Raw genomic sequence first — 14,928 nt, 5'->3', positions numbered from 1 at the left:
GGCTGGTAAAAGCTTCTAGAACACACAGCAGAAATGGCAATTTAGTTTATCAGGAAGGCAAGGGATCGAATGAGTGTTGGGCCCCACATCCTAGACACGGTGAACCATTTACAGTTACTAATAGAACGAGGCTATGAGATTTTATGATTATGGTGGAGGTAACCACATGGAACAGCAATGAACAGCGAGGGGAGTAGATGTTCCTTGCTGGGTATTAGATGATTTGCCTTGGACAAAAGCACGTTTGACCATCAAGGTTGTCGACAACCTCAAAAGATGCTCAGTAAAGAAAAAGTGACCTGAGGACGTCAAGTTGATTTAGTGTTCGAGCTATTTTTTGTCAAGATAAATACAGGGTATGGGCTAATTAACAAGTCACTAAAAATCCTAAGTTTTTAACACACGCCGTACGAGACTTGGTAAGGTATAGAATGCCCCACACAAAGATATTATTCAGAAGAATTTTCAAGTTTAAAAAAAAATTAAAGAGCACACTCAACTTTAATGCTCGGCCAACTTTTATTCGATTAAAACAGTCAACCTTTGTCAGAATTTTTTTTAAATTAAGTGGCATTGATGAATTTTTAAGTCAATTCCTTCCACCCTTGGCAAAAGGATAAATAAAAATCAGTCAAAATGTAAACACATAATTACGGTACTCACATGTTAACGCAGGATCATGCATGCTTTGTTAGACGTGAATTGCACTTCAGCATTTAACAATGTAACATGCACGTTTGTATATTATGTAGATACAAACATTTTTATTGTATAAGTTACTTAAAACGCATCACGTATAACAACTGAAACGAAACAGTTGATTTTGAGAAAAATGAACAGCTAATTTATCAGGGACGGCAAAGGCACCAGAGAGAAAAAGAGAATAGCTCTCCTACAGACACGCCCCAGAGACAAAACAACAGGAATTTTGACTATTAGGCTGTGTGACTTTTATCATTTTATACCTAAAACACCAATACAACTATAAACCATGATTTCAGAAATATATTAAAATATTTTGAGCATTGATTCTAATTTAGTCACATTTAATAGTTCTTGTAATAATATTCCTACAATGTTCTTGTAGGGCCCTATGCTCCTAAAGGATTAAGAAGGAATAAGATAAACTAACAAGGTTGTTAATAGGTATTGCATGCTATTGGACATTGACGAAACTTCAGGCTTTGGAAACATTCTGGGTTCCCAAAGAACAGATTTATTCAATTTGTTTTTGGACTGTAGACATAAGCGCAGAAAACAAAACAAGGAGAAGGGAGGTAAGTGGACGTCATGAACTGTTAAGGAACAAGCCGAGTGAAACATTTTTTCTTTATGATCGGATTAAATTCATTAAAAATAATAAATTCCCAAAATATGAGTTCATAATTACTCTTAATTTGGAAGATACAAGCCTGAAAACAATGGTATTCTCACCTGTTACTATAGAAACAGGAGAAAAACTACTCTCCTCTACTGGAGAGTTCCTTACACTAGAGTAGTTGTGACAGTGAACGTGGCACAAAGAAATCTCTGAATGTCTGAGTCAAATGGCACAGAAAATAAGACGGCTGATTTTGAAATACAGCCTTACAGATGTGAACTTTATTTAGAAGCATCGAATGAAGTTAAAAAAAATTTAAGAGGTCCAAACCGAATTCACTAGACAACCTGGTAAGTAAATCTCCAGATCAAAATGTAAGGGCGACAATCAGGGTCACTGCAGTCTACGTTGTGTTTTTTATTCTTTGTTACCAAGTGGGCGCATTTGAGTTAATTCTGAGTATTATTGCTAATAAAATATAACACATTTAATTGTGTATTTGTCTAACATAAATTCCTGTATTTTTTTTTTAATAGTTTGATGGTTAATTTCCATCATTTTTATTTTATAGTTACAACTGACTGCTGATAGTGATTTTTACCGTTAAAAAGTATAAAATAATAATTTGATATATATTTATTGATGTAAAAGCTTATTTCTTCCTCCCCTGGCTGCATGAAAAAATTTACTATTTACTTACTGATTCTTCCAGGTGCTCCTGTTTACTTATTTCGAGCAGCACATGAATGGTGCCTTCACACTGTCAGTTGTTTTAGCATTGTGCTGGATAAGGACACGACTGATGGCGTGTTTGTGACTGTGTCACGATGTTACTTGTAGACCAGATGGTGTAGAAAGTGTCGATGTTGTATATCTGGTGCTTGATCTTTGTTTAAGTTTGTCACAAGCAGTCGTAGTTGGTTTTAACAGCTCGTGCTTTTGTATCGTTGGCACTGCTGTAGGAAGATCTCTTCCTTTTATTGAAAGTCCAAGACTTGCTTGTGTTGTAAAGTGATTGGATAAATTTATTTTGAAATGTTTGAAATAAATTCTTGAGTACAGTGTGGAGACGAAGTTCGCACTACACGTTTGAAAAAAAAAAAGCAGAGATCTGATCTGTCTACACACATTTCTCAACAATGTTAATCCACTGGAGTTTGTTGCCATTATTTTAACATTTCCTAAATGAATACAAACTCGGAGTGTCGAAGAGAACATTCAGCAGCAGCACATTGTCTCCTGATTTTTTTTAACCGAGGATTGCACCTTTTCTCTTCAAATTCAGCTCATGCAGACGATGCTAATTTTAGAAATATTTCCCTTTCGTCACTTCCTGTCTAATCGACAATCAAGCTATTGAGGAAGAACCATTAATATAATATTTCTCGTGCCTCATTTCTCTTGAAATACCACCGGAATATGTTTCTGTGACACGTACTCTATGCTCTATTTCCAGCGATTTTCGCTGAGCGCTCGCATTATCTGTTAAAAGCTATTTTAAGAGAACAATTTTGTGGGGAAATTTGTAATATGACAGTCTTGTTAGAAATTATCAAAGCTAATCAATATTCGACCCTATGCTCCTCTAGGAGTAACAAGGACTAAACAACAAACAATCAGTATTCGACTATATTCACACGTGTAATCTTCTTTGATGTTTTGCACACAGTTGCAATGCTCTCATTGACCACAAAACATTTTTTTTCGAAAAAATATTTTTAACCCATTTTATTTATCATCATAGTATGTCTTAGCATGGCTTCATTTCCAGCTTGTTTTCTTGATAACAGATTCACTTATGAGAAAAAAAAAAGCAAAGGAACCTATTTTGTTTTGCTTGACATGCACGGTAAATTTTGGTAAATGTGGGATGAGGTTCGACTTCCACCAACTGGTGCCTGTCTAGGTCTTGATTGAACAGTGTCTGCTGGTTGTCGCGGGGAGGAGAGGTCTTGTGAACTGGACATCTGAACATAGCCCATGTCCTCGCTGCCTGTCGTTCGACTGGAATCACGTTCAACGTTCGTGCCGTCGCTGAGGGCAGAGATTCGCTTGGAAAACCACTGACTGATTTTTGTCTCGTGGTCTCGGCTGTAACGAAGCCTGTCTCTGGAGCGCTTCACACGAGCCATGACATCCTCCTGTCTGCATCGAGAGGGGTCTCGTTCGTCAGAGAGCGTTCTTTGCTTCCGAGACGATCCTCCTTTCGATGGCAAAGACTCTTCGGGAAATTCTGGCATGTTCGGGAGAAAGGGCTTCATGCGAGGCATGGACAGGTCTGGGACTGACCTGCTCAGTCGTCGTGAGGACTTCAATTTCTTGGCACTGGCACTGTCCTCGTGACCCCGGCGGGTCCTGTTGGAAGCCATGTCCATAGTCGCTTGGTCTTCCTCCCTTAATGTCGGGTAGCCGTGCCACATCGGGTGACGTCCAAGGTCTTCGTGGGATGTGCTCATGTAGCGACAAAAGCAGTGATGGGTTTCCTGAAAATGTCCCATTGGCAAATGATGGTGCTGCATTGTATCTGTGGAAACGGGAAGCTGACGTTGAAAGTGTGGAACCGAGACTGAGTTTGGGTTGACATTTGACAGAATACTCTCAGTCGTCGTGTTCAACTGTTGCGTACTCAATGGCTGCACGCCTAGACAGAAGCAAGAAAGGACGACTTCAATTGACATGAAGCAAAGATTACAATCAATAAAAATACCATAAACCTGAAATAGAATTAGGAAAATTTACTGTGGTCGGTAGCTTTATTTTTGTATTGGATGGTGAGAGATACAAAAGCCATTCAAGGAACACCCTCTTTAATCTATAACTTTTTCTTTGGTATTAAATTTTAACCGACCTATGAAAATCAGTTATGAAAATAATCTGACATTTTGTATAATCTTTCTTGATGTTAGTATCCAAAGTTAAACTTAAAATTAAATGAAAGATAAAAAGCTGTTTCGTAGACCTAACCCACTTCGTCATACTTTCATCTACACTAGAGGGAAAGAAAATGCCATTATCAAGTAACACCCTCCCGCTCCGCTTCGCCTTCCCCTCTCAAAGAAAATCAAATTTTTTTTATACAGTCTTTTCCCAGATGGAATCATCCTAGAACATTCCCATGATTCCCGTGCCCTGCCCGAGTCTTGTCAAACTTTACCCGTGCCCTTCAGGCTCACTTTCAATGTACACCACTTGCTGGTTTGGCTGCGGCTGTCGTCGTATCCTCTTAATGCAGCTAACGACAAGGAAGACGACGATGATAGAGGAGCTCACTGCTGCCAGTGACGACGTGACGATGATTATCACGTTGATTTTATCCTAGGAAAATGTGATACTGCTAAGACATCATGGTGACTGGTGACGTACGCTCCCAAACACAAACAAAAGCAAAACAGTCTATACATATAATATATATCTATAACTATGTCTATATATGTCAATACCACCACTGTCATTGTAATTAAACTTTCTGCGTTCGCTTTTACTACAGATAGTGTTAAGACCTCTGATATATCACAATTCTACAAGGTATTAGCAGTAGAAAGGAAGTGCATTCAACTTACAATTGTTTCAGTTTGCCCTGAAAAAAATAAACAAATTATTTCACAACAACCAATCACTTTATCAATCAGTTAACTACATAACTTTGAGAAGAGACCTATTTTAAGGAGGAGAAGAAAGATACAGTTACTTCGAAAGGGGACATCACCAGCATCTCTAAACTATTATTGTCTTGCCTCCCTTGGATCGACAGTATCTTTGCTTACCGGTTACGGACCTTTTTGCTTTGAATACTACAACCCATTGTCAGGAACACATTTTAATTTCCTGATATTCAGGATGAAAAATTCAGCGTCTGATACGACATTTATGACGAAAGAATGTTAATAATTTTTATTTCTGAATAAAGAAAATAATTTTAGGAAATTTGTGTTAGCAAGTTGGTGTAACTATCGATGGAAACTTTGGCAACCGTATTGTTCATGTGTGTGTGTTATAAGCATTTAAGTAAAATTAAATCATACACTTACCTAAGAGGCAATTTAAATAAATAAAAAACCATTAGATGAAATTAGTACAGAACCTAAATCAAAACTAAGAACAACTTAATATTTCTTCTTCTTCTTCTGTCCTATTCGCCCCCAGTGGAGCATAGGGCCGCAACCAACGCCGCCATCGGACCCGGTCCTTTCGTCCCTTTCTAGTTGGGACCATATATAACTTATAATAAATATAATAATAACTTATATCACTGATGAACAATAGGACAGATATCAGAAGGAAGGAGACGATTTAAAACTAATAATTTTACCAAAAACTACAACACCAGAAACAACATTTGTAGGGCGTGTGGTAGCAAGATTGTAAAAATTATGAAGCCGAGAAAGAATAGAGAGGGAGAAGAAGAAAAGAGAAAGAAAGATGGAAAGAAAGGAAAAAGAGAAGATGCCTGAATGAAATAAAGGACTTAAAAAAGAACCAAAGAATAGAACAAAACAAGAACGAACGAAAGTAGAAAAGATTTTATGAAAATGAAATGAAAGAAAAGGAAGAATAAAAAACAAGAAGTTAATTCCACAAACCTCTTGTGTCTGTTTTGTTTTGACAGAAAACTGATCGCAGCATGAAGAGGATTATGAGCATGGAGGTCTTTCTGTAGGTCTCCATAGCAACACCCTTCGTCCCCTCTGGCTCCAAAGATGTTCACTGGAGACAAACCCTCGTTGTAGTTATATCCCGTCAGCTAATTACCATGATGTCATCAAGCCACTGGAATGTCGAGTGTACCTGAGGTTTGCTGGGCTGTTGTGAATCACAGACAAATATCTTAGTCATCAGACAGCAACTGGTACAGACTGCAACCTTCCTACCACTGGCCTCCTATCTGCTTCCTACTATCGTCTTGGTTTCGAATGTCGTTACACCAGTTTCCCGATGTGACTTCCTGAGTCTTTACAAGTGCTGTCTTCAGTTGGGTGTACTGAACTTCTTTGCTGGTTTTTTCGGAAAATAGGCTTATTGATACTTACAATATGAGGCTTCATTGCGTGCTCAGAAACTGGTCTTCCTTAACCGTCACATATAAAATATTTCCTCGATTCTAAAACTGGAAAGTGTGGGATTTTCTTTTTTAAAAAAGGAAAACAACGCTGAAATACACTAAATATACTGAAAACTTGTAATAAGTTTTGAATTTATTAGAAAGACTCCACCAGGAATGTCTGTAGGCTTCATAAATTTCAGACAGAACAGGGTAAAAGTATATTTTTTTTGTTCGGAGAGCTTAAGTAAAGAATATTCCAGCATCAATAATCTTTTTTCCCATTATAGTCATTTTAATGTTGGAGACTTTACACTTTAGCAGAATGTGTCAGTGGATGAGAACAACAACAGCTGTGGGACAGTAGAAAAAGCTTAAGTAGAGACTTCTCACTTATAAATAAAGACATCAGCAAATTTAATGTATAAACATGGCAGACTGTTAAGGGTATGAATGATCTGTAGACATATAAAACATCTTCATTAAATGAGTTCCATAAACAAAAGACATTTGTATATTTTTCGAAGAGAAGTTTATCTAATGCGCAGTGGTGTAGTAACAGACACACTACTGAGCTTCTTCATCTACCAAACAAATAATTAATATATAAATAATAAGGAAATTGTAGACTAGAGTTGATAGAAATATGTGACAATTTCAAATCAGAAAGTCTGGTTTCACTTTCTAAAGGGCAAATTTCACTTTTTCAAAAGTCGTGATCACCATGACATTCACATAAACTGCTGGATATAAACGCCATAAACAAGCAAAGACAAAATTGGTCTTGAGGTTTGCATGTTGTCTTGAATTCATATAATTCCTAACCCAGTTGTCTTCAATCCTAGAATCACATCCCTGATCCTTAGGGGGCTACAACACACCCTGTAGATGAGACTCTGTTTGCACGACTCCTCTTTTGGTCGTCAAAGAAGCAATAGTCTCTCGCTTTTGTCTGAAAGATGCCGACTACTGCAATCACAAGAGAAACTTTTACAAAGCATGTAGACATTTCAGACGATTCTTTTCATGTTTAGTAGTGAAGTAGTAGTAGAGAAAGAGAAAGTTGAAGCAGCAGCAGAGAGAAATAAAACGTGACTTCCCTGTACTGATGATGGAGGAGCTTTTACTAGAAATTCTGTAGAGCTTCTTTTAGTTTCACTTTATCGAGAAAACACTTGTAGATGTTTAGGTGGCACACCTCCGAGTTTTTTTAACCGCAGTTAGATCGTCAGTTACGGACACTCCCAGCGTACAGATGTCCTTCCGGTTCCGGTTCATTCATTCCATTAAATCAAATAAAAAAAGGAAATGTAGTGAGCTGACATGAGCTACGTGTACAAGCAAAGAAAGATATAGGTTAAAGAACACGATGTATATCCATTAAAGGATTTTCTTTCTGACCAGCCCGAATCTCTCCCCTCCCCCTACAACCTCTCTCTCTGTGCGCATGCGTTGCTGACGGTGACCTTTGCCTCTTTTCTACCCCTGACTCCCTGTTTAAGAGTAAAAAAAGCAAATTATATTTTTTCTAAAACACTTTTATTTGAAATTCACTAAAAAGGGTAAAATAATGTTTCCTTAGGTGTCGGGATTTTCTTAATACATATAATGTATAATATAAAGTCTGAGCGAATATTAAAAATCTAAACATCAGTGCTTTTATAACATCAGTACACTTTTATATTTTAGGTTATATATATATTAAAGAAACTCTCGGCGCTCTTCCAAGCCCAAACGGGTCTTGGCTTCAGTCTCGACGATAATATCTGTTGATGCTTTTGCCTCATTTGTTTTGTGGGCATCTTTTTCTTTACATTGCGGTGTCACCCATCTATTTTCTCACTTAGAAGGAAATGATTAAATATTGCATTTTAGTGGGTTAGAGGGTCGAGTGTCGTCGCAAAGTGACGGTTGCTAATTAGCATCCTCCTGTCTGACTGACAGACTGACCGACAGACGCGCCTCATTCTGCGTATACACGCTGTCAAACTCTCGACACCTGGGTGAACAGCAGGTGTGAAGCACGGGGCGCATGAAAACATCGAGAGAAGCTATCTGCACAATATTTTCGCTCTCATGTATTTTTTCTAAATTGACCAGCACTTGGACATTTGACACACACGGGAACCCTCAAAGCAAACTTACACGGTTCTGCATTTCAGGGTTACTTTACATCTCTAAAGAGTTGAGTCTTTTGTTTTATTTTATGGATATATATTTATTTGTTTTTATGCAAACATCCAATGCAAGGAACTATTAAATGCACGAATTTGTTTATTACCAATTTTTCGTTTTACTTTGTGATTTTCTTTCTTATAGGCCGAAGTAGGGGAGATAACCTAATGTTTACTAGTCTTAGAGCAGTACTTACCTATCTCCCCTAATTAGGTGTATAAATCATCACACAAAATTAAATGTAAAAAAATATTTTACAACTTGTACATTGCTGAAAATGATTTAATATTGCAGTACCACCGGAAATGAATAACTGATGGAAATCTCAGACCTCTAGGACGAGTGGGTGAACGATCACAGAGTTTGACACAGAGTGAGTTAAATAAACATGTGTAACAACAACAGTGGATACGAGCAAAATTTCGCATTGAAAAATAGTCGTCAATACTCTCAGTAGTACTTTTTCTTGAGTTTACATTCTGGATATTAATAGGACTGATTTTATTGTCACGCATCGAGCTGACACTCATCAGAATCCAACAGCTCAGAGCAAGCGTGGGAATACAAGAAATAGGCCACATTTTGATAACTAACAACAGGGAAACAAATAAATAAACTAACAACAGGGAAACAAATAAATAAGCAAAACAAAAGACCTTCCCCGTGTGTTGCTATTTTTAGACTCGTATTGTATTCATTACACTGAGTACAAAATATACTTTGCGCAAAAGACATTTTGAACACTGATATACAGATTTATATACCATTTCTTTCAAGTGATAGTACTTTGTAAATTTTATTGTTTGTACATTTTTACGATTTTAAAATCGTACACTTTGTGCAGAAAACATTATTACCAATTGACACTTTAAAGTTTGCTGATTTAAGAGGTTACACTTCAGAGAGATTAAACTTTGTGTGATTAAAACTTTCCACTGACTGTTATTGTTACTTTAAGGGAATTAGTTTACAGTTCACAAAGTTCTGACTGTCACTGGGGATGACCCCATGTCAGGAGGGTTAGAGGGGCTGGACACAATGAGAGCAGTTCTTAGTTCTTAGCTGTGGTCTAGGGTAGATGTCAGTTGTTTCATGCGTGTCCACCAGACTGGCATGCACGACATCAATGCAATCAACCGAATCTTTATTCTAAATCGTGGTTATTGTCATTAACAAGGGGGTGCACAATCCTGGTAACACGGAAACAGATGTAAACCCAAACATACACACGCAAGCACACACACACACATAGAGTTAATGAAGCGTAATGCATATAATAAGAGTATAAAAATAGCAACACACGAGGAAGGTCTTCGTTTTTCTTATTTATTTGTTTCCTTGTTTGTGATCAAAAGACCAAAATCTGCATTTACCACGCACATGAACGCCTCATTAGCATGAACAATTAATGTGGCAAACATTTAAACTTGCTTACAAATTTAGATATCTAGTACAGTATAGTACAGTTTAGTATAGAGTCTTTTTTTTAATCGATTTCGATACCTTCCTGTAGCTTCTTCTATTGTTCCGGTTTAATCCACAGCAAAATGTCCAAAGATTTGATGGACAATGTCTGACGGTCCACATCAACCCGCCCAATAAACAATTGTCTGTATTGTTATCTAACCCAGTAAATAGAAATACATGTCTATACATATATATATGTGTCTAAACTTCTAAAAGTGTCATCTAGACACCACAGAAGAAAGCTAATGTACAGCGAAGTAAGTCTAGACTTGTATTACTACTAATAACAACAATACTATGATGATGTCCCCATGTCATTTACAATGGAAGCTTTATACTCAATAATTTAGCTGCCCTATACACAATGAGAAGATTCCGATACAAATATCATCTCACGAGATTACACCACAGTTCAGAACTTCCCACAGACATCAGGCAAACAATCCGTCACTTTGACAGATAAATGACTGGAATATGATGAGCAGTTGATGTGAAACATCTTACCAACTGATCGCAATGGTAGGGAAAACTGCACATGCTTGGATTTTTTTTTAGGCTTTTAAGCGAGAAACTCTTGAAAAATCCCATCATGAGACTGGGGTAATGAAGACAGGCAAGAATCATTTATGGGTTGGAAGAATCAGGAGAAAGTTGGTGATGTTGAGGAAGAAGCACTGGACCCTCCACTCACTGGCTGCCCTGCAATGGGTCTTCAAGCCCAAGTCCATCACACCCACACTTTCATCCAGAATGCAGTGATACGGTGTAAGGTCTGTTCTGGTGTGGTTCATTGGCACCACTTGCCACATTCCAAGGATGTTGAGGTTGTAGATGGTCCTCCTATCAGTTCTTACGCTCGGCACAACGTCCCAGTCTTGGACATCGCTGACGATCGGGGAACGCCAGCTGACGACTCAGCTGATGTCACTCCAGCACCAGCCCTCTGCTTCCATGGTGTGTCTGCTTCTTGGGACGAGCGACTTTTGATATTACCAGGCAGGTTCACGTACGCATGGCCGAACTTCGTGGGTCTGCACATAGGTGGCGCTTGAAGCGGAACGAGGGTCACGCGCTGTTTCGGCGGTGGCTGTGGTAAAGGTTTGAACGACAGGGACTGTGACTGTGATGGTTGCCGCTGGTGTTTGTGCTGATGGTGTTGCTGCTGTTGCTTGCTGCTGCGGGCTGTGGGGTAAGGGTGCTGGTCATCGGCATGTAATCGTCGCTCTGAGCGCCGAGACTTTTTCTGACGTCACTCCTAGACGAGCTGTAGATGACCTCCCCTTCGTGGATACGAACGCTGGTGTCGCGAACGTAACGCGAACAGTTTTCGGAGGCGCTCAGGTACCGCGGGGCATCTCCGTCATCGTCTTCGGCGGTGGAGTCCTCGTCAGACATTTCGGGAAAGAAACTGCGTGGAAAGTCTTCGAATCGGTTTCGTCGGTACGGCGGGTTCATGGTCGCGGCCAGCCTCGGTCTGGACCTGGACTTGGAATGCGTCATGTGACTCGGGTAGAGCGCCATGGGGCTGGGCGGCGGTGAGGTCATGTCCGGCACAGACATGCTCATGCGGCGGGTGCGGGCTAGCGCGCGGCTCATGGCGCCAGGCTGCACGCGGTTGAGCGTGGATGACACCATCGTGACGTCATTGCGCATGCTGATGTAGCCGCTTCTGTCGTGCGGCGCCGGAGAGGCGCTGCATGCACAGGGCATGACCTCTGCACTTGGAGGGAAGAGCACTGCTGGTGGAGGCAGCAGCGTGGGGCTGGGGATGGAATGCAGCAGTGTCCCTCCCATTGAAGAGCAGGTGGGGTCGCTGTCATGAGTGCATCGGCTGACGTAGGTCTGGATATGCTGCTCTGACGTCATCGGAGGATTCACCATGTAGGTCTGGATATGCTGCTCAGTGGCCACCGGAGGATTCACTGTTGCAAAAATTAATAAATAAAAATATGTATAGTTAGGCTATTATGATGTAAATCAATGAATCAATGAATCAATCAATCAATCGATCAATCAATCAAGCAATCGCAATGAGGTAAGAGTTTCTAAAAACAAAATTTTTACATGTAAAAGTAGCAGCAGAGGCAGTAACAATTATAACTTGAGAGAGAAAGATTTTTTTATCGAATATGTTTAATGTTGTGAAACCTAAGACACTGATGTAGGTATATTTTCCAGGTAGTGTAAAAAAATTTTTGTCTGTAAAAAAAAAAGTTGGTTGGTTTTTAGTATTTTATATAATTCTTCTGGATGAGAAGTGAATCCATTCTCTGTCATCTTCTTTCGTCGAGAAACTTTTTTTTAATGTCAAAATAAAAAGAAATGCTACCTGCTGACACACTTTCCAAATCTCTCGTCAGGCTCTTGCTGTTTCGTCGTGATCGTCTGTAGAAGCAGACGGCGAGGATGACACAAAAGACAAAGTCCACCACAGCCAGAGCGGAAGTGGCGTACAGACCGTACATAAGCTTTCTCTCCTCTGATGATGATGAGTCACGGTTCCCTGCGCCCGAAGTCAAAGTCTTTGAAAGCAGGAACTCACCCATTCTTGTTACTAAATAGTTGCAGGTGAATTTTCTTCTTGTTTTTAACTACCATTTGCTTACATGTCAGTGACCAGTTTCAAAATTCAGGGTCAGGGGTTACAAATGTCAGAGTTGACTGATTTTACTTTGCTAAACTTGCACTAGATATAAGAAAGTAGATAATTTGTTCGTAAACAAATATTCGGAATGGTCTCTGATGTAAACAAGCATGGCGAACTAAGAACGAAGGTGACAACTGAATTGTTCGTATTTTTAGTCTCTGGTTCGTGGATTAATCAGCCACGGAAAGTTTTTTTTAAATTAACTGAAAAAAGTTTAATGAAGCTTACTCACCCATTGAAGGGCTTGTCGTCATCACGCAAGGAAGTGGAAAAGCAGTTATCAACCAAATGGCCGATGTCTCACATCTGAAGATCTGTGAGAAAGTTCGAGTCTTTGATGTTGCACTGGTTGTGTCCTGAAATAGTTGACAACTTGTTAAGTTAATGAACAGTTGACAGGTGAATGGACATGAAAGCAAGGGGTGAAAGCAGTGCGAGGACATCAGGTCACAAACAGACAAACAATAATACACTCATATCTACTCATAAACCTACAAACACATGTGCATATCTCTGTGGGTATGTAAACAATTTTCATACATACATTTGATGCAAAAAAGTCAAAAGAAAGGAACTCACAGACGCATATCCACATGATCGAACGCACAGGCACGCACGTACTCACATATGCACATCCACTCACACACATACATACGCACTCAAATACACAGGTATACAGGCATTCCCATACACAGGCATACACGAACTAAGACACAGACATACATGCACTTACATACACAGGCATACATGCACTCACACACACACAACACACAAAGGAGTGAACGAGAGACAAAAGGTTTCATACACAACAAAAGTATTCACCAGGACGCTCCGTGCTAAGACATCCTTTGGCCCGAGACTTATTGCCCTCTGGTCCTCGCGAGGTTGTTGATCAACTAAGACTAGTGCATCCACACACTGCTGTTGACTGTTTTTACGATGACTTGGCAACACGCTGAGTGAGCAAGTGATGGCCCAAAAAGGGAATTGAAACCAGGAAGAATGTTGGGATGCGACACGCCGGAAACGTGTCGACGACGAGTCTTGACGCCCCAGACTGTTGTAAACAGCAATAAGATGGAGATGCTCAAGTAGAGGAAGTTTTTTTCTGCTTTCCCTTTCCTGTGAATGGTGGCTGGTGAGGCTGCGAGATGTTCCGGCCCTTCAAGAGACTCATCTCAATGCTGTACCAACGGAAAGGAGAGAAAATATAACAACAATCGTATTAGAGCAAATGAACAGTATTAATAACAGTCAGAACAAATGTATCCTGAATTAAAATAAAATCTCCTTTAGTAAGTACGCTTTGTACTTGACATCCGACATTTGAGAGAAAATACAAATAAGTATATGTCATGATGATGAAGATTCATTGTATATTGACGACGGTAACAAAACTACAGGACAGTAATATTAGAGAGCAGCAGATTGTAACAGCAATAATGTCAGAGAAAGATGCCTTATGTTTTGTTACAACATTCATGTGAAACAGGCTCTAGATATTATAAGTACAGTCGTATTGGATGAAAAACATTAGATGAGAAGTGAAGATACACAGTGGCTATGGCAGAGACAATAAACACTGACACGAGATATAAGACGTGAGTGAATACCATGAATAAATAAGCAAAAAGCAAGCACACAGAAAAGCCAGCCAGCAGCCGACCAACTAGACACCAGATAAAATTAAATGTTTTGTCTGCTTCTTTCTTTCTTTACGGTGTATTCACTTCCATATGGTTCTGTCTACTTCTTTCTTTCCTTCTTTGATTACGGTGTATTTGCTTTCATGTGGCCAGTGAAGTTTTTGAACGCGTGAACAAAGGAGATGATTGAAAGGAAACAGCATGCACTCTGACCTCTTCACTTTCATGCATATTTACTCTAGAAAGATCTCATAGGATAAAATATTTACACTAGAACGATCTCATAGATAAAATCATTTCTTCTTTTGCCATGAGTCAGCCTCTTTGCCAAAGAGGGAAACCAAGCCACTAAAGTGTAAAGATGGCATCTGACCCACCCACTCCAGCTATGGAAGTTCAAGGGAAGTGAAGAGGTTAGTGCATAGTACCAGGCAAGGCCACGTGCCATCAGCATGCATATAGACAAACTGTCTAACACTTGCTCTAAAGTGATTGTACACTTCTTGGTCAACAGACATTTTCTAGAAATCAGTTTTAGTTGAAGGAACAACTTTTCTGTAATCTTGCGCCAACCTTATGATGTGTCAGACCACGTTTCCGGACCTCACCACTCCTTCCTATGTGAGTCCAGGAG

At 39.5% G+C, this 14,928-nt stretch overlaps 2 protein-coding genes across 2 annotated transcripts; both read right to left on the bottom strand.

Moving 5' to 3' along the window:
- Positions 1 to 3,048: 3,048 nt before the first annotated feature.
- LOC112558107 lies at positions 3,049 to 6,200 on the bottom strand. The gene is made up of 5 exons (XM_025228314.1): positions 6,107 to 6,200; positions 5,902 to 6,025; positions 4,882 to 4,898; positions 4,495 to 4,636; positions 3,049 to 3,962 (listed from the first exon to the last, which is right to left on the bottom strand). The coding sequence occupies exons 2-5, from the start codon at positions 5,984 to 5,986 to the stop codon at positions 3,145 to 3,147; spliced, it is 1,062 nt and encodes a 353-aa protein (XP_025084099.1). The 5' UTR covers positions 5,987 to 6,025; positions 6,107 to 6,200; the 3' UTR covers positions 3,049 to 3,144.
- A 4,345-nt stretch (positions 6,201 to 10,545) lies between these two features.
- On the bottom strand, positions 10,546 to 13,619 carry LOC112557952. The gene is made up of 4 exons (XM_025228117.1): positions 13,471 to 13,619; positions 12,881 to 13,004; positions 12,331 to 12,504; positions 10,546 to 11,923 (listed from the first exon to the last, which is right to left on the bottom strand). The coding sequence occupies exons 2-4, from the start codon at positions 12,900 to 12,902 to the stop codon at positions 11,067 to 11,069; spliced, it is 1,053 nt and encodes a 350-aa protein (XP_025083902.1). The 5' UTR covers positions 12,903 to 13,004; positions 13,471 to 13,619; the 3' UTR covers positions 10,546 to 11,066.
- Between the last annotated feature and the right edge of the window lie 1,309 nt (positions 13,620 to 14,928).

This window comes from Pomacea canaliculata, linkage group LG2 (genome assembly GCF_003073045.1).
Source record: "Pomacea canaliculata isolate SZHN2017 linkage group LG2, ASM307304v1, whole genome shotgun sequence".
In the NCBI taxonomy this organism is placed as follows: Eukaryota; Metazoa; Mollusca; class Gastropoda; order Architaenioglossa; family Ampullariidae; genus Pomacea; species Pomacea canaliculata.
This window is presented reverse-complemented; position numbering and strand designations above follow the sequence as displayed.